The sequence below is a fragment of the Balaenoptera musculus genome, chromosome 3 (assembly GCF_009873245.2).
Source record: "Balaenoptera musculus isolate JJ_BM4_2016_0621 chromosome 3, mBalMus1.pri.v3, whole genome shotgun sequence".
Classification (NCBI taxonomy): Eukaryota; Metazoa; Chordata; class Mammalia; order Artiodactyla; family Balaenopteridae; genus Balaenoptera; species Balaenoptera musculus.
Window position 1 is genome coordinate 159108504 of NC_045787.1, and position 18152 is coordinate 159126655.

General features: G+C 52.1%; 1 protein-coding gene across 1 annotated transcript; it reads left to right on the forward strand.

Annotated features, from left to right (window-relative positions):
• Positions 1-2259: 2259 nt before the first annotated feature.
• Positions 2260-16381, forward strand: LOC118891766 (plasmalemma vesicle associated protein). The gene is made up of 6 exons (XM_036845470.1): positions 2260-2707; positions 8326-8422; positions 8542-9254; positions 11159-11216; positions 11372-11453; positions 15751-16381. Exons 1-6 carry the CDS (start codon positions 2339-2341, stop codon positions 15755-15757), a joined length of 1326 nt encoding a protein of 441 aa, XP_036701365.1. The 5' UTR covers positions 2260-2338; the 3' UTR covers positions 15758-16381.
• The last annotated feature ends 1771 nt before the right edge of the window (positions 16382-18152 follow it).

The following is an 18152-nucleotide window of genomic DNA, read 5'->3' on the forward strand; positions in this document are numbered from 1 at the left end:
CCCGCATGCCTGAGCTCTCAACTGGACCCTTGTCACCCAGGCTCTACCCCTGTCATGCCCCCTTTCCCCTGGTGATCCCACAGGCCCAGGGCAACAGCAGCTGGGACAGTGTCCCTCCCCTGTGTCTCAGTTCCCCAGCCTCACATCAGAGGCTGCACATGATCCAGCCCCACCTTAAAAAAATACCACCATTTATTAAGGTTGACTGTGTGCCAGGCACTGTGACAAGTGTTTCACAACTGGCTTTGTTGCCTCCACTTTAGACAGGAGAAAACTGAAGCTCAAGGAGGAGAAATCACTTGTCCCAGGTCTCACAGCGGTAGGTGGCCCAGCCAGAACTTAACTCCAGAGGCCTGCATTGAAACCATGTATTCACTCTGCCTACATGACTCCCCATTAATGCAGAAGGGAGATGTCCTCCTCCTACCCCGTTCCAGGGGACTCTGGGTGGGCCTGACCAACCTAGAGAAATAGCTGGTTGGGCACCACTTGCAGCCCCCAACCCTCCTCCCTCCCAGTAGTGGCTGGGAAGGGTCCGGAATCAGGAATCAATGGGTAGCTGCAAAGACCAAAGGTCAGACAGGGGTTTCCTGCCCATCCCTGGGAACTTCCTCCTTCCGGACCCAATTCCCACCTCCTTGATGATCACCACCCTGGAGGACCCCTCCCCGCTCAACTACCCCCCACTCCACTACCCTGGCTAATAGGGGGATGGGTCCCCATGCCACAGCCTTCAGCCTGCTGTGCCCCCCACAGGCAGTGACCAGCAACCGTGTTACCGTCACCCACCCATGGTCCAGCCTCCTTTCCATCCCCTTGCCCCGTTCCCCTCGGATCCTGTCCCTCCCTCCTGTCAGCCTTGACCCCATGGGGCTAGGGGCTGTGTCCCACTCTGTCTCCCCAAGACTGAGGACCCCTCACTGCCAGGCCTGGGACTCTTGGTGGGGCCTCTGGCATCACCCAGCATAGGGGTTTTCCCTGGAGCTCCTGGATCTGGGGGGACGGGTAAGAGGGCATACCCAGAATCCTTCTTTGCTCCTTGGTCCCAAGATCCCTTCCTTGCCCACCTGGGGGTGACCCACAGTGAAGCTTGACCCCCTCTATCTGACGCTTCCCCTTCACCATCTCACAGAGCCCCAAGAGGAGTTTTCCAGCAGGAAATGGTAGTAATAATAGCAACGGCAAATCATTTCTCCCAGCCCCCTCCCCGGCCCTGGGACCTGGTACTGTGCCCACCTCATCTCACAGAGGGGAAAACTGAGACACAGACAGGAGAAGCCCCTCACTCAAGCTCACCCTGGCCCCAGGTTCACTGCTGCCTGTGCTTACTAAGCGCCTACATGAGCCGGGCACTGGGTGGGATGACGGCTAGGGGAACCTGCGCCACCGCCACCCACCCATCAGCCCTCTGTGAGGCCTTCCTGTGCCAATTACCGAGCACCTACTGTGTGCCTGGCCCTCAGCTAAGCGCTCCGCACAATTTTGCTCCTGTAATCAGCACTGCCATGTAAGATGAGCACAGGGCTTCCCTGGTGGCGCAGTGGTTGAGAATCTGCCTGCCAATGCAGGGGACACGGGTTTGAGCTCTGGTCTGGGAGGATCCCACATGCTGCGGAGCAACTGGGCCCTGGGCCACAATTACTGAGCCTGCGCGTCTGGAGCCTGTGCTCCGCAACAAGAGAGGCCGCGACAGTGAGAGGCCCGCGCACCGCGATGAAGAGTGTCCCCCGCTTGCCGCAACTAGAGAAAGCCCTCGCACAGAAACGAAGACCCAACACAGCCATTAATTAATTAATTAATTAATTAATTAATTTAAAAAAAAAAAAAAAGATGAGCACACATCTGTAGCCAGCCCTCCCTGAGGGGAGGTGAGTCCAGCTCTGTAAACGACCAGACTGAGACACCCAAGCGGTCCTTTCTCCTCCCTTCGTCTCGGTACCCTCCTCCCCACGACAGGGATGTTGACATGAGGTCATAGGCAGGTGAGACCAGCTCTGGGCACAAAGCAAGGGCAGGTGAGGAAACTGAGGCTCAGCAAGGCCAAGGACGCCTGGTCACCTAGCCGGTGCCCCACCCAGTGTTAATCAGAGAGGCCCAGACGTGACTTGGTGCCCTCCCCCCTTCCCTTCACAGCCCGGGTGGGAGTGTTGTGATAACCCACAGCCCCCGTTTCCTCCTGGCCAGGAAGGAGCCAGGCAAAGGAAGTATTAAGAGGAGTAATATAAACACTTCCCCCCTCCCCCCTGCCGTGGCAAGGTCTAGACGGGGCAGAAGCCACCACCCAGAGCAGACCAGCCAGCAGAGCAGCGCCAGTGCACCGGGCAGAAGCTGGGAGGAGATGGGCTTGGCGATGGAGCACGGGGGGTCCTATTCACGGGCAGGGGGCAGCCCGAGGGGCTGCTGGTACTATCTGCGCTATTTTTTCCTCTTTGTCTCGCTCATCCAGTTCCTCATCATCCTGGGCCTTGTCCTCTTTATGGTCTATGGCAACGCGCACGTGAGTACCGAATCCAACCTGCAGGCCACTGAGCGCCGGGCTGACGGCCTCTATGGCCAGGTGGTGGGGCTCACAGCTTCTCAGGCCAACCTGTCCAAGGAGCTCAACCTCACCTCCCGTGCCAAGGATGCCATCATGCAGATGCTGCTAAACGCCCGCCGCGACCTGGACCGAATCAACGCCAGCTTCCGCCAGTGTCAGGCCGACCGGGTAAGTCCACAGGCCGGCCACTCGTCCCGGGGAACCCCGGGCTGGTCACCTCACCCCTCTGAGTTTCACTTTCCTCGTTCATGAGACAGGGACAGTCACGGACCCTACATTTTGCGTGCCGAGCCCATGTAGAGAAGCAATGCGTACTTGGTCTGTATATCTCATGCAATATTTGGGACATACTTAGACTAAAACATGATTTGTGGTCTATCTGGAATTCAAGTTGAACTGGGCATCCGGTCTGTTATCAGACCTAGGCCCATGGCTTAATGTGTATAAAGCGCCCAGAATGTACCAGCACACACTAGCTGCAAATAAGAGCTGGCTTAATAAACGCTCAGAGTGTTGGGTTCTTAGTAATTAGTATGAATGGCTCAGGTTTGCCTGAGGCTGGATGTCCGCTTAGGAAATATTATCTCTTCATTGAATCCCAGGAGGTAGGGAGAAGATTTAAAACCGTTTTGCAGAGGGGAAATGGAGGCCTAAGAGAAGAGGTGGCTTGTTGGGGGGCGGGGGGCATCAGGGAGCAGAAACAGGCAACCCTGGGTCTCGTGGAGACTGTCATCCCACCTCGTACCCCCAACTCCTGTCAAACGCACTCAACAAGATCCCCCATGTTCTCACATATACACAATTCCTCTGAGGAGGTCCCGTCCCTGGGAGACACTGAAGAGAGGGTGCCTCCTCAGGCTTTGGCTGGAACGGGGTGAGAGAAGGGGTGGGCAGGGGAAGGGAAGGGTTGGGGAGAGGGGCAGGCTCTCTTTCTCCCACAGGAGGTGTCTGGGCTGTTTGGGGCAGGGGACCGTGGAAAGAAAAGGCCTTTTCTGGGGCTTCAGACCACCCAGCCCCTGCCACTGGGCAGGAAGGATGTGCTCAGCTCCCTTCAGAACTGCCCAGGCAAGGGTGAGGTCTCCCCATCTCATTCCCCCAGGACAGGGCAGGTCCCCCTTAGATCCTCAGAATAAGGCGAGTCCCCCTCAGACCCCCAAATGAGGCAAGTCCCCCCTCAGACCACAGGGCTGGACCATGTACCCCCTCAAATCCTCCCCACCCCTGACAAGGGCAGCCCCCTCAGACTTCTCAGTTCCTGGGAATTGGCCCTTTTGGATCTTTCAGGACACACATGGCCTTCCGGTCCAGGAGCCATTAGGAATCGCAGGATCATAAAGTTTTATTCTTTTGTTTTTTGGTTTTTGTTTTTCGTTTTTGGCCGTGCTGCGCCAGGATCTTAGGTCCCCCACCAGGGATGGAACCCATGCCCCATGCAGTGGAAGCGCAGGGTCTTAACCACTGGACCGCCAGGGAAATCCCTTTTTTGTTGTTGTTTTTGGTTTGGGGTGTTTTTTGTTTTTATCATAAAGTTTTAGACACTCACACGCATCTCCGAATCCCAGACGGCCCCATCATAGAATATTAGAAATCTAAGAATCTGCCTCTTTACAACTTTAAATTTTGAAAATTGTAGCTTCCCCCGCCCCAAGGTGACAAATTCCTCTGTCCTGGAACCCCTCAGGGTTTTCTCCAAGGACCCCCAGGAAGCGGGCACTGATGATGGGGAGTAGCCCCACCCCTGCCATGGCAGCCCCACATGTCTGATGGTACCAAGTACGAATTTTGATCTTTCCCTGATCCTGGTGGTGCTATGAGACAGATTTTTTTCTTAAATTCTCTGCAAATGCAGCTGCATTTCTGGCTCTGAGACCCTGGGAGAGAAAGGGGAGATTAACTCAGTGTGTTTTTTTTAGGGTATGCCCCACTCTGCCTGGGTCAAGGAAGCACCTCCACCCAGGATGCATGCGGGAGAGATTTTTTCTTTCATGGATTTTTCTTCATTCAGCATTCATAATAATCTTTTTGATGGTCAAATTATCCTGAAATAGGCCGTCGGAACACCCGCAGTCTGGCTCCTGTGTCTTTTGATGGAACTCCACTAGTCTTTGAGAGCTTCCTTGCTTTATGTCCTAACAAATATTCCAGAAAACCCTTCGGATTGTTTATACTTGTTCACTAATCAATTAGTTCTCTTCCTCCGAGTCCAGGGCAACCATGGCTACTGGAAAGTGAGGGAGAGACTCCTGAATTGCTTCATAAAGATGTACCTGAACACTCCTTAACAAGAGAAGATACTTTTTTTTTGTATTGTCAGATTGCACTAGTTCTAAGTAAATATTCTTCTCATCATCTTGACATCTGAGAACCTGTGCAGAAAAATACTTCTGTATTTTTGGGAGCCATTTCCTCCAACTGGAAGAAAACCTCTTTCTCACTTCATCTTTGGAGCCAACTCACACCCTGAGATCTTCCCTTTCTGTAGATAAGGCTTTTGAAAACAGACGTCACTGGAGCTTCCAGAGCTATTTCTGTCCTCCCCCATCCCCAGGTCATTAGGACAGGGCCAGCTTCCAAAGGAGTAAGGACAAAAAGTGACAGAAAGGCAAACCCTCTTCACCCTTCATACCTTTACTTGTTATATTTCTGCAGAGCGTTCTGTTCCAAAGTTTTAAAGACATAAAAAACGTTATGAAGTTAAAATGTAATTCACATGCCATACAATTGGCCCATTTCAACAGGGACTTACCTGGCGGTCCAGTGGTTATGACTCACACTTCCACTGCAGAGGACACTGCAGGGGGCACGGGTTCGATCCCTGGTCCGGGAACTAAGATCCTGCATGCCGTGCGGTGCGGCCAAAAAGAATAGTAATAATTAAGTGTATATAATAAAAAAAAAAAGTGTAGATGAAGAAAAAAAGAAAAAAGTGTACATAACAATGATTTTTAGTACATTCACAGAGTTGGGCAACCATCAGCACAATTCAGTTTAGAACATTTTCATCACCCCCAAGAGAAACCCCATCAGCAGTCACTTCCCATTCCCCCTCACCCAGCCCCTGACAAACACAAATCTGCTTTATGTTTCTATGGATTTACTTACTCTAGATATTTCATTTAAATGCAATCATGCACTATATGACCTTTTGTGTCTGGGTTCTCACCCTCAGCATAATGTTTTCAAGGTTCATCCACATTGTAGCGTGTGTCAGTGCTTCATTCCTTTCGATAGTCGAATAATATTCCACTGTATGGATGGATCACGTTTTATCCATTCATCTGTTGATGAAACACTTGGGTTGTTTCTACCTTTTAGCTACTGTGATTAGTGCTGCTGTGAATATTTGTGTGCAAGTTTTAGTGTGAACATATGCTTCCATTGTTCTTGGGTATATATACCTAGGAGTGGAATTGCTGGGTCATAGTGTAATTCTATGTTTAACTTTTTGAAAAACTGCTAGACTGCTTTCCACTGTGGCTCCACCATTTTTACATTCCCATCAGTACTGCCTGAGAATTCTGTTTCTCCATATCCTTACCAACACTTGTCCATTCTTGTTTTTTGTTTTATTTATAGCCATCCTAATGGTTGTGAGGTGATATCTCATCACGGTTTTCATTTGCATTTCCTGATGACTAAAGATGATGAACACCTTTTGATGTGCTGGTTGACCTTTTATATATCTTCTCTGGAGAAATGTATATTCAGATGCTTTGCCTATTTTTCAATTGGGTTGTTTTTTATTATTAATTTCTAAGAGTTTACTTTTATATATTCTGGTTACTATTCTCATCATCAGACACACGATTTGCAAATATTTTCCCATCTATGGGTTGTTTTTTTCCCTTTCTTAATGTTGTCCTTTCAAGCACAAAAGTTTTTAATTTTTATCTGCTTTTTCTTTTGTTGCTTGTGCTTTTGGTGTCATATCTAAGAAACCATTGCCAAATCCAAAGTCATGCAGCGTTAACACCTGTTTTCTTCTAAGGAGTTTTATAGCTTAAGCCCTTACATTTAGGTCTTGGACCCATCTTGAGCTAATTTTTGTATATGGTGTGAGGTAGGGGTCCAAATTCATTCCTTAGTATGTGGCTGTCCAGGTGTGCCAGCACCATCTGTTGAAGAGAATCTTCTTTCCCATGAAATGATCTTGGCACCTGTATTAGTTTGCTAGGCCTGTCTTACAGTACCACAAATCAGGTGGCTTAAATAACAGAAACTTATTGTTGCACAAGCACAAGATCAAGATGTTGGCGGAATTGTTTCCTTCCCAGGCCTATCAGGATCTGTTCCATGTCTCTCTCCTTGTCCTGTTGATGGCTGTCTTCTCCCTGTGTCTTCATATCATCTTCCCTCTGTGCATGTCTGGGTGTCCAGATTTCCTCTTATAAGGACCCCAGTCATATTGGATTAGGGCCCACCCTCATGACCTCATCTTAACTTAACTGCCTCTTTAAAGACCCTGTCTCCAAATACATTTACGTTCTGAGGTCCTGAGAATCAGGGCTTCAACATGGGAATTTGGGGTGGGGGGACACAATCCAGCCCATAACAGCATTCTTGTCAAAAAAAAAAAAAAATCTGTTTTTTGGGGAATTCCCTGGCGGTCCAGTGGTTGGGACTCAGCTCTTTCACTGCCGAGGGCACAGGTTCAATCCCTGGTTGGAGAATTAAGATCCCCCAAGCCACACAGAGCAACCAAAATCCGTTTTTAATTGGCCGTAAATGTTTTCAAGTTTAATTCAAGTTGTAGAATGTATCAGTGCTTTGTTCCTTTTTATTGCCAAATAGTATTAATCATAACTATTTTTATCTTGGTTGACTAAAATGCCTAGGGAAAGAGGTGGGGTTTTTTTAATTAATTAATTAATTTACTTTGGCTGCGTTGGGTCTTCATTGCTGCGCGCAGACTTTTCTCTAGTTGCGGCCAGCGGGGGCTACTCTTCGTTGCGGTGTGCGGACTTCTCATTGCAGTGGCTTCTCTTGTTGCGGAGCACGGGCTCTAGACACACGGGCTTCAGTAGTTGTGGCATGTGGGCTCAGTAGTTGTGGCTCTCGGGCTCTAGAGCACAGGCTCAGTAGTTGTGACGCACAGGCTTAGTTGCTCCACGGCATGTGGGATCTTCCCAGACCAGGGATCGAACCCGTGTCCCCTGCATTGGCAGGCGGATTCTTAACCATTGCACCACCAGGGAAGTCCAGGTGGGGTTTCTTGTAACTTTTTTTTTAATTGAATGAATGAAAGATCCTTTAAATTCTATAGTGCTTTACAGTTTTCAAAAGTTTCACACACATGATTTCATACAATCCCGTAATACCCTTTTTAAAATTTCCTACCCCTATATTCCCCCTCCCCTCTTCCCTCTCCCCACTGGTAACCACTAGTTTGTTCTTTATCTGTGAGTCTGCTTCTGTTTTGTTATATTCACTAGTTTGTTGTATTTTTTAGATTCCACATATCAGTGATATCATACAGTATTTGTCTTTCTCTGTCTGACTTATTTCACTTAGCATAATGCCCTCCAAGTCCATCCATGTTGCTGCAAATGGCAAAATTTCATTCTTTTTTATGGCTGAGTAGTATTCCATTGTCTATAATCATAACAACTTCTGAAGATCAGACCAGCATCCCCTGTAGAGAAGCCGTGTCCTTGTGAACTATGCCAACACAGACCACCTGGGTGCTGGATCTGGGGCCCCAGCCCTGAGAATCTGGGCAGCACTGGGGGCAGGGGGGTCCCACAGGAGCCGGACACTGAGCTCTGTCCTGTGTCTCATCCGGACAGGTGATCTACATGAACAACCAGCGATACATGGCTGCCATCATCTTGAGTGAGAAACAATGCCAAGAACACCTCAAGGAAACTAACAAGAGCTGCGATGGTGAGTGGGTTAGGGTTAGGGTTACAGTTATGGACAGTGGAGAGAAGGGTAGCTGACTCCCCACCCAGTCTCTTGGCAACCCCTAACCTTCGCTGACTCTTACGGTCCTATACCCTTAGCTTTGGTCCTCACACTGAACCAGAAAGCCAAGACACTGGAGGTGGAGCTGGCAAAGGAGAAAGTGGTATGTACCAAAGACAAGGACGGTCTGGGGTTGGGCAAGCGAGTGATGGAGGAACAGCTGGCCGAGTGCAGCAAAGCCCGGGAGCAGCAGCGGCAGGAGCGACAGCTGGCCGAGGACCGGCTGCAGAAGGTGCAGGACCTCTGCCTCCCGCTGGACAAGGACAAGTTCGAGATGGAGCTGCGCAACCTCTGGAGGGACTCCATCATCCCGCGCTCCCTTGACAGCCTGGGCTACAATATGTTCCATCCCATCAGCTCAGAACTGGCCTCCATCCGGAGAATCTGCGACCACATGCCCACCCTCATGAGCTCCAAGGTGGAGGAGCTGGCCCGGAGCTTGCGGGCTGGCATCGAGCGCGTGACCCGTGAGAACTCGGACCTCCAGCGCCAGAAGCTGGAGGCCGAACAGGGTCTGCGCGCCAGTCAGGAGGCCAAGGAGAAGGTGGAGAAGGAGGCCCAGGCCCGGGAGGTCAAGCTCCAGGCTGAATGTGCCCGGCAGACCCAGCTGGCCCTGGAGGAGAAAGCGGTGCTGCGGAAGGAGCGTGACAACCTGGCCAAGGAGCTAGAGGAGAAGAAGCGGGAGGCTGAACAGCTCAAGATGCAGCTGGCTGTCAGCAACTCGGCCCTGGACACCTGCATCAAGGCAAAGGTGCGCCAGAGGCCCCTGGCTTCAGGTTGCGTTGGGGGTGGGTCTGGAGGCCAAGTTGATGGTGATGTTGAAGTTGGGTTTGAACTTTTCTTTTCTTTTCTTTTTTTTTTTTTTTTTATCTTGGTGTTGAGGTTGGCTTCCCGGTCTAGGTTGGGTTACTTAGACTCACTTGAGAATTTCACTGGTTTCACTGATGTTAGGATTGAGGCAGAGCTTGGCATGGGGATCAGCATTGAGAAAAGGTGTCGGGTTAAGACCGGAGTTGGAGGTCAGGTGGCTGTCAGGTCCAGGGTTGAGTGAGGGGCAAATCTAGGATTGTGGTTGCTTTGGGATTGGGGTGAGCTGAGACACTGAGGGTTGATTTAGGCTTGAGGCTGAGATCAGACATGGGTGACTGTGAGTCTAGAATTGGCTTTAGGATTATGGTTATGTATTAACATAAGGATTTTGTTGGCATTAGGATTGGGGTGGAGTTTGGGTTGGGAATGACATTAAGGAAGGGTTAAGGATTGGGGTTGAGTTTAGGAAGGCAAGTGGGCCTCAAAATTGGCTTAAGGTTAGGATTCGGGACTCATCCAGTGTTGGTGTCAGGGTTGGGATGGGTTTGAGTTGAGTTGAAGGATCAGGGGGCACCAGGTTGAGGATTGGAAGTGATACTGGGGTTAGGGTGAGGGTTAAGGCAGGTCTAGAGAAAGGCTTGATGTGGTCTCTAAATTTGTGGTTAGAGTTGGGTCAAGGTGAGTTCTTGGTGACTCCTGTGTCTAGAGTTGATTTGGGTTAAGGTTAGGGTTCCATGTAAGATTTCATTAGTCTTAGAATTAGGTTGAGTTTGGAGTTTGGATTGTGAGGCAAGGTTAAAAGGTGGGTCAGGGGTCACATACAGGGTGGCTCTTGGATCAAGGATTTGGTGAAGAGTGAATCTAGGGTTTCAGTGGGTTTGGGATTGCATTGAGTTGAGGCTGGAGTTGAGGTTCAGGCAGGTGTAGGTGGCTGGTGGGCCTGGAGGTGATTAGAAGTTTGGGGCCAAGGGCGGATTCAGAACTTCATGGGCATTAAGATTGGAATTGGCATTGACCATGGGCTACGAGTTGAGATTGGGTTGCATTTAGGGTGGCTGGTGTTAGGATATATTTGAAGTGAAGGATTAGGTGAGCCTGGGGTTCGAGTGCGGGTCAAGACTGGGTCTAGCATAGAAGCCGGGTGGATGTTGATCTTGGGCTGAGGCTGGGCTGGGGTTCTAACTCAGGTAGAGGCTGAGGTCTAAGGTTGAGCTGGGGTTGAGTGTGGTACTGGGAAGGTATTTATGGGTGGTCGTAGTGGAGTGCAGGGCTGGGGCTGAGGGAATGGGAGTGGGGGGTAGATTTTTCATAGCGGCTGGGTCTAGGGGATGGGTTATGGTCAGCGTTAGATGTAAAGTTATGATCAGATCAGGTTTGTCATTGAGACTGGGTTAAGGTCAGGCTTTGATTCTAAGGGAGGTTCAGTTTTCAGGTTGGGATCCAATTTTAGGTGACTGAGTTCAGAACTGGTTTGGGATTTCAGGTTTGGAAAGATTCTCTCAGGGTTGGGCTGGGTTGGGTGGATGGACTCAACTGGGGTCTTGGATTGGAGTCAGGCTGGCGCCAAGGCTGTAATGGAGACCGTGGCAGGACCCCTGCAGAGTGGGGTCTCCGGGGGCTGCCAAGGGAAGCCGGTCCCTGCAGTCCCCAGTCATTTGAAAGCAGGTATCTACAGGTGATTATATATCCATCATCACATGTGTCCTTCTGCATGGGTATCTGTCTGTTTTTTCTGCCCTGGAAGGAACTCAGGTCTCCAAGGGTGTGGAGTGGCAGGAAACTCCCTGGGACTCGTGTTTGGGAGCCCTGGCCTCCACCAACCTCCTTTCACCCTTCTTCCCACAGTCGCAGCCAATACCACTGCCAAGACCTGCAGGCCCTGCCCCCAATCCCCCGCCCATTGGTGAGTGACAGAGGGCAGAGCCAGGAAAGGGGGACGGATTCCACCTTGTATCCTGGGTTGCCAGCCCATTCCCTGACCCTGGAGCGGGGCGGGGTGGGGGGGGCGGGGGGTTACTAAGGCATTAGGTCGGGGCTGACCCCTCCCTCTCTCGGCAGACACAGCTGGGCTGGAGGAATTCAAGAGGAGGATCCTGGAGTCCCAGCGGCCCCCTGCCAGCAGTGTCTTAGCATCAGCCAGGTGAGGCTCTGGACAGGCTGAGACAGTTCAGTCTCAGGCTTTGGATGAGGCTGGGTATAGGACTAGGGGTGGAGGGAGGCTCGTATCACACTTGTTGCTTCCTTAATCGAGCACTTGCTGTATACCAGGCCCTATGATGGACCCAGGGGACACAGCAGTGACCAAGACACACACAGTTCCATTCATGAAACTCCCTGAGTAGTGGGCCAAAGAGACAATGAAGGAGGCAGGGTAAGAAGAGTGACCAAGAACCTACCACGATTGGGTGCTTACTGTGATCTTGGCACAGTCCTAAGCACTCTGCCCAATTAACTCATTTAATCCTCAGAATCCTAATCCGTGGGTGAGCTACTGTTATCCCCACTTTCTGGATGAAGCAAATGAGGCACAGAGAGGGTGTGCATCGTGCCCCAGGTAACACAGCCAGAGCTGGAACATGAACCTAGGCCATCAGACTCCAGACAGGAAAGGGAGGGCCTGGGTGAGGAAGAGACCTTTGAGCTGGAGGCTAGACAAGAGCTGGCCTGGGGGAAGGCAAGGGGAACAGTGCTCCAGGCGGCAAGAACAGCCAGGGCAAAGGCCCTGTGGCCAGACTAGGGTGGCAGAAGTCAACGGAGCCGAGGAAGGGGAAGAGGGAGAGCAGTGTCCGGGAGTGACCCTGGGCCTCTCACTCCACCCTTCTGAGCCGCACTTTCTACTTCTACAAAAATGGGGTTCTCTGAAATCAAAAGCATGCAAATGCTTTGCCAGCCGTCAAGTGCTGTCCACACATGGCTGGAGCAAGGAACCCAGGGCCTCAGTGGGGAGCATCAAGGGTGCCTGGCACACGATCAGGCGATGGCTCCATGCCTTTGACCCCCTCACTGCCTCCCAGGGCCTGGTCATCTGTTGGATGACACCCTGTGCGTCACGGGGAAGGTGACTCAGACCACAGCTCCAAGAACACCCTGTGCTCCCTCCAGGGTCGCTCCTACACTCCCCCCACCCCCACCCCCCACCCCCTACCCTGTTCAGGACCACACTGCTGACCTAGGATTGGCATCCCATTTGCAGTTTAGAACCTGAGGTTCGAGGAGGTGTGTGGGATTTTTCTCAGACTCCTCTGATCCCAAAGCCTGTGCCATCAACAGTTTTGCCACCAGGCTATTGTCAAGCTAGGTCTATTTCAGCCCCAGGGTGCTAAACAAAGCCCTTTCCAAACGTCTGTCATTAATTCCCCACGGTCCTCCGCACCCAGCTCCACCTTCACTATGCCTCTTCTTACATACTCCCCCTGACGGGGAGCTCACCCTCTTGCGGAACTGGGTCCCCTCGCTCTGGATGGCTCTGCCTGGGAGAAATCCCTCAGCCTTGGGCGGCCCTGCAGAGAGGGAAGCAAGGGGGTAGGGAGAAGACCCTGCTCTGAACAAACAGTTTTCCTCTCTCCATCTTGGCCTGAAGCCATCATGGCAAGGAAGGAGGTTCTATTATTATCCCCATTTCTCAGAGGAGGGAACTGAGGCCCCAGGGAAGTGATCAGCCCGGGGTCATGCGTCAGCAAGTCAGGGCTGGAGCCAGGCTCCCAGTCCAAGCCTGTCCCGGTCCCAGCTGAGGATGGGGAAGCTCTTGACATTGTTTACCCCAAATGACGTACCCCCCCACCCCCCGCCGTGGAGGAAACAATGTGTACTTAAGCCTGGGCCCCTCCTGCTTCTCTCTGCAGTATCACAGGAAGGGCTTCTGGCCCATGGGCTCCCGCCTTGATTTGCCTTCCTCTGAGAGAGGGGCCGGGGATGAGCAGGCTGGGGTCTTCGGCTCTGGTTTTGAGCCCCAGCTCGGCCAGGCACTCAGTGGACAGCCAGTGAGTGACTGAATCGTAACATCCAAATTTTACATGCACCCAACAGGGGGCCAGATCCGAGGCCCCGCATCAAATCACCCACCCCGTGATGGGGACTGTTGATTCCTTTTCCACTCTTATCCCTTCTGGGCCTCGAGAAAGTCTGCGCTGCTGCTAACTCACCCTAATGCCTCCCAGACCCTTGCAGTTCTCCCGTATTCACAGAGGGAGGGCAGACCCAGGCTCCGGGGTCAGCTGCACTTGAGAACATGGTCTTGCTTTTTCACTGAACATTTTTTTTTTTTTAATATTTATTTATTTATTTATTTATTTATTTATTTTTGGCTGTGTTGGGTCTTCGTTTCTGTGCGAGGGCTTCCTCTAGTTGCGGCAAGCGGGGGCCACTCTTCATCGCGGTGCGCGGGCCTCTCACTATCGCGGCCTCTCTTGTTGCGGAGCACAGGCTCCAGACGCGCAGGCTCAGTAGTTGTGGCTCACGGGCCCAGTTGCTCCGCGGCATGTGGGATCTTCCCAGACCAGGGCTCGAACCCGTGTCCCCTGCATTGGCAGGCAGATTCTCAACCACTGCGCCACCAGGGAAGCCCCTCACTGAACATTTTTAAGTGGTTTTCTATTAATGGCAAATGCACCAGCTTTCCTTTACTTGGTAAGACTGAGTATCCTTTGGAGATCACTTTATTTAAATTAAAAAATCACAACACAATGGACGTGAAGACAAATATTAAGTGAATATTGGTTTAGCGGCTACGTGGCTGGAGATGGCACAAGTCACAGTGTGGAAGGTTGAAGATGGGAGCTCAGCCCTGGCTCTGAGCCGAGCACACAGCGAGTGTCGATTCAAGTTCACTGCCATCACTATGACCATTTGTTTTTTCATTCAACCCATATTTCTCGAGCAGCTGCTGGGTGCTGAGGACACAGGGAGGAATAAGGCACAGAAATCCAAATCCCCACCCTCGTGCCACCCTCGTGGGGCTGACAGTCTAGTGGGGGAGATGGATGACAAACCAGATGAGTGAGCCGTGATAGGGACCCTTGGTGATGAGTGAGACAGAAAAGGGATGAGGGAGCTTGAGGAGGTTGGAATTTTCCACAGGGGTGGGGTGGGGCGGGGCCAGGGCAGGCTTCACTGAGGAGGTGACATTTGAGCAGAGAACTAAAGAAGATGAGGGAGGAGCCATGAGGGGATTCTCAGAAGGGTGCAAAGGCCCTGAGGCAGGACCATCCTTGCCCGGTGAGTTTGAGTGAGGCAGCTGGTGTGGCTGGAGCTGAGTGATGGAGGGGAGAGTGGGAGGAGGTGAGGTCAGGACAAATCAGGCAGGGCCTTGGGGCTGCAGTGAGGACTTTGGGAGCCCTGGGAAGGCTGTGAACAGCAGAGGATGTGACCCGACTCAGGCGTTCACAGGCTCATTCTGGTCGCTGTGTGGAGGGTGAAGGTGGGAACCTGGGACAGGGGTGAAGGCGACTGTGCTGGACCAGAGGAGCGATGGGGCTTCGGAGCCCCAGTCTCTGAAAATGGCCAGGGATGACCCTCCCTTGCAGGCTGGTGAGCAGGAGTGGTTAAAGGATGTCTGTCAGGGCTGCCTTGGAGCCTGTGAATCCTGGTAGAGGACAGAGCCTGGAGCTGGGAAGGGGGGGGGGACCAGAGCCAGCCAAGGAACGTGAGGCCGCGGGGGCCCCAGGGAAGAGCCAGGGAAGGAAGGGAGGGGGCCAGCGGAAGCAGGACTTGGCTGAGGCCCCCACCTCCCCCATCAGGAAACAGCCTCTGAGCCAACCTCTGACCCCTCGTGAGAACCTTTGGCAGGCCGAGGAGGGGGAGGGGCATTCCAGAGAGCGGGATGGCTCCTGCAAAGGCAAGGGGGAGGGGCGGAAGTGAAGCGATGGCTCTGAGAATTTGTGGGGTACTTTGTCAGGTTTTGATTCCCCAGTGGGGGCATAGTGGGTGGAGCCTTGAATGCCAGGTACAGAAGGCCTGGCTTTGTCCCGAGGGCGCTGGGGAACCATGGGAGCGTGTGAGTAGGGGCAGGCTCACTAGAAAAACCCTCCTGGGAATGAGTGAGGGGCCAGGTCTAGGTCAGTTCTGTGTAGACCAAAGAGGGAAACTGAGGCCCTGCCTGGGGGACGGGGGGCCAGGGGCTTTGGGCAAACACCCAGGATCCCCAGGGCCTTAGGGAGCAAAGGGGAGAGAGTCAGACAGACTGCAACAGAGGCCTGGAGCGCAGGAGGTGGCCCCTCTGAACCTCAGTCTGTATAATGGATAGGCACACATCTCAGTCCCACCTGTGTCCCACAGAGGTTCAACAAGACGAAATCTAAGGGGAGGCTGAAACCAGAAGGAGCCCTAGGGTTCTTGGGAGCAAGAAGGGGCCCAGCGTTAAGAGGCAGGCCCAGGCGAGGTCTGTCCTGCCGTCTGTCTGTCTGACTGACTATTGTATTCCCATCTCCTTCCTGCCCCAGTGGCTGAGGAGGCTCTAGGCCCCGAAGACCGAGGGGTGGCCCCGACTCACCGGTCTGGAGACTAGGTGCAGCGAGACGCCCACGGCGAGGGACACAGCCAGGGTGGAGTCAGATGACGCACGCACACCAAAGTGGGCGCCCTTGGCCTGCGTCCTCTGCCACACCCCACCCACACCCCCTAACACTCTCTCCGCACCACACAATCCCTCACCCCCTAGATGCCGGGACGACGTCACAGATGCAGTGACATCAATCACACAGACATGGTGGTGACGTCACACAGAGACAAGGCAATGACATCACAGAGATACACGGCGACATCACACACGCACTTGCTGCCCAGCCCTTGCCCAAAATCACATCCCTTCGTGCACGCAGGTCAAGGCACCCACAGCATCCCACTCATCTGGAGCATCTTAGCGCTCCAGGTCTGGGGGAGTGAGAACAGGAAGACATTCACCTGCGTCCTCCCCTGAGAGTTTCCAGGCCCCCAAGAGAGGGAGCATCTGGTCCAGGGGACCCCTCAAAGCCCGCGAGGGTGCTGCCCCTTCACTCTCTCTCCCCTCCATATTCAGCCCTGCCTGTGGCCCATATAAGTGTTAGTGGCACTAAATAAATATTATCAAATCCCTTCAAAGACTCCAGAGTCATGATTTCTGCTTTGAAAAGGCACCACCAGGCTCTGAGTGAGAAAAAAACTAGAAATAAGATGAAAGCTGAAGAATCCCGTCCCCAGCGTCCCCAGGTCAGAAGACCCTTCAACCTGGAACAAACGTGAGTAGACACCAGCTTCCCCCAAGCTGTAGGCATCTCCATATGTGAAGAGAAATGGCAAAATCATAGTCAATAAGGGTTTCATGAAATGCCTACAAAACCCCACATTGTGACAGCATTGTTGTCAATTTAGTGTTTTTTTAAAAGAGCAGATTTTTTTCCTATTTTTTAAAAAAATAGCAGATATTTAAAAAGCAGTTTCTTAAATAAATACAAATAAAAAGCGGTTTCTGAAAAAGCAGATTATCTATTTGTAGCTTTTGTTTTTGCTAGGTTTGCAGATTCCCCCAGGTACAGACAACAATTACTGAGGTACCACAGCCTGTTTTGCAGGAACTCCTCCTCGCCAAAATGATTCCAGAACAATATCACAAAAGTCCCAGGCATTTGTTTTGTTTGAGGTTTTTTGGTGGGAAGATGGGATGTTAGAAAGGGCACCAGTGTCCAGTTAGGGAGCACTTCAACTCACCGATCACTAAATTAGCAGGAAGCCGGGGAAATTTTGCACATTAGAGGAACACAGGGAAATCACAACGTACCCAACAGACTGGGGAAAAAAATGTTTAAAAGCTATAATACCGACTGTTGGTGAAGATGTAGAGAAAAGGGCATTTTCCTCCGGGACTGGTAGAAATGCACATCTCATCCTGGCCCTTCTGGAAATTAGTCTGATGATATTTAATAAAAATGAAGACAGGGAATTCCCTGGTAGTCCAGTGGGTAGGGCTCTGCCCTTTCACTGACCAGGGCCCGGGTTCAATCCCTGGTCGGGCAACTAAGATCCCGCAAGCTGTGTGGCGTGGCCAAAAAAAGAAAAGCGAAGACCTACAAATCCTTTGGCTCAGTAACCCCATTCCTGGGACTTTATCCCTGAGGAGTGAAAACTCCAGGAAACTAAGCAAATGGCCATTGGTGGTAAATGGCCTAAAAACTGTGGTCTAGAATCTCAGCTTGTCTGTCTCTCCACTTTGATTCCCTCCCAGCCCATCCCCTGGGACCTTGGACACGGAGGGGATGAATCACGAGGAGCCGAGGCTGGCAACGCCACGCTTAGGGCAGGCTAGTCAGGAGGGACAAAGGAGCGATATTTCCTGGATACAGAAACCCGGGCGAGAGACGGGCCGCTGCAGGAAACACTCGGCTGGGGCCCCGCCAAGCAAGGGCAGGAGGGTCAGCCAGGCCTGGCCGCCCAGACGGGCCAGTCTGGAGGCCCCAAGGAAGCAGGGACGTCCCTGACCCTGAGCCTACTGCCTGAGCAGCCTGGAGTCCTGGGGAAGATGTTGACAGCAGCCAGTCCCAGCAGCCATGGGACACCTGAGTTTGGCTTCCAGACTCTGACATTCCTGCGTTCGAATCTTGGCTCAGTCAATCTCAGCCTCCCTTTACTCACCTAGAAATAAGTGTAATAATAATCACCCTAGGGACTTCCCTGGTGGTCCAGTGGTTAAGATTACGTGCTTCCACTGCAGCGGGCAAGGGTTTGATCTCTCGTCGGGGAACTAAGATCCCGCAAGCAGTGCGGTTGGGGCCAAAATAATCATCATCATCCTCCTTAACTCTCTGGACCCATGGGCGCAGGTCTCTGATTCTTGGTTGTTCTCTCCCATTCAGAGCACCCCAATATCATC

Excerpts from the sequence above, each read along its gene's own strand:
- LOC118891766 (XM_036845470.1), top strand. The coding sequence starts at position 2,339 with ATGGGCTTGGCGATGGAGCACGGGGGGTCCTATTCACGGGCAGGGGGC. Across the intron at positions 9,255-11,158 it reads ACACCTGCATCAAGGCAAAG|TCGCAGCCAATACCACTGCC; the intron begins GTGCGCCAGAGG and ends TTCTTCCCACAG. Across the intron at positions 11,217-11,371 it reads CCCCAATCCCCCGCCCATTG|ACACAGCTGGGCTGGAGGAA; the intron begins GTGAGTGACAGA and ends CTCTCTCGGCAG.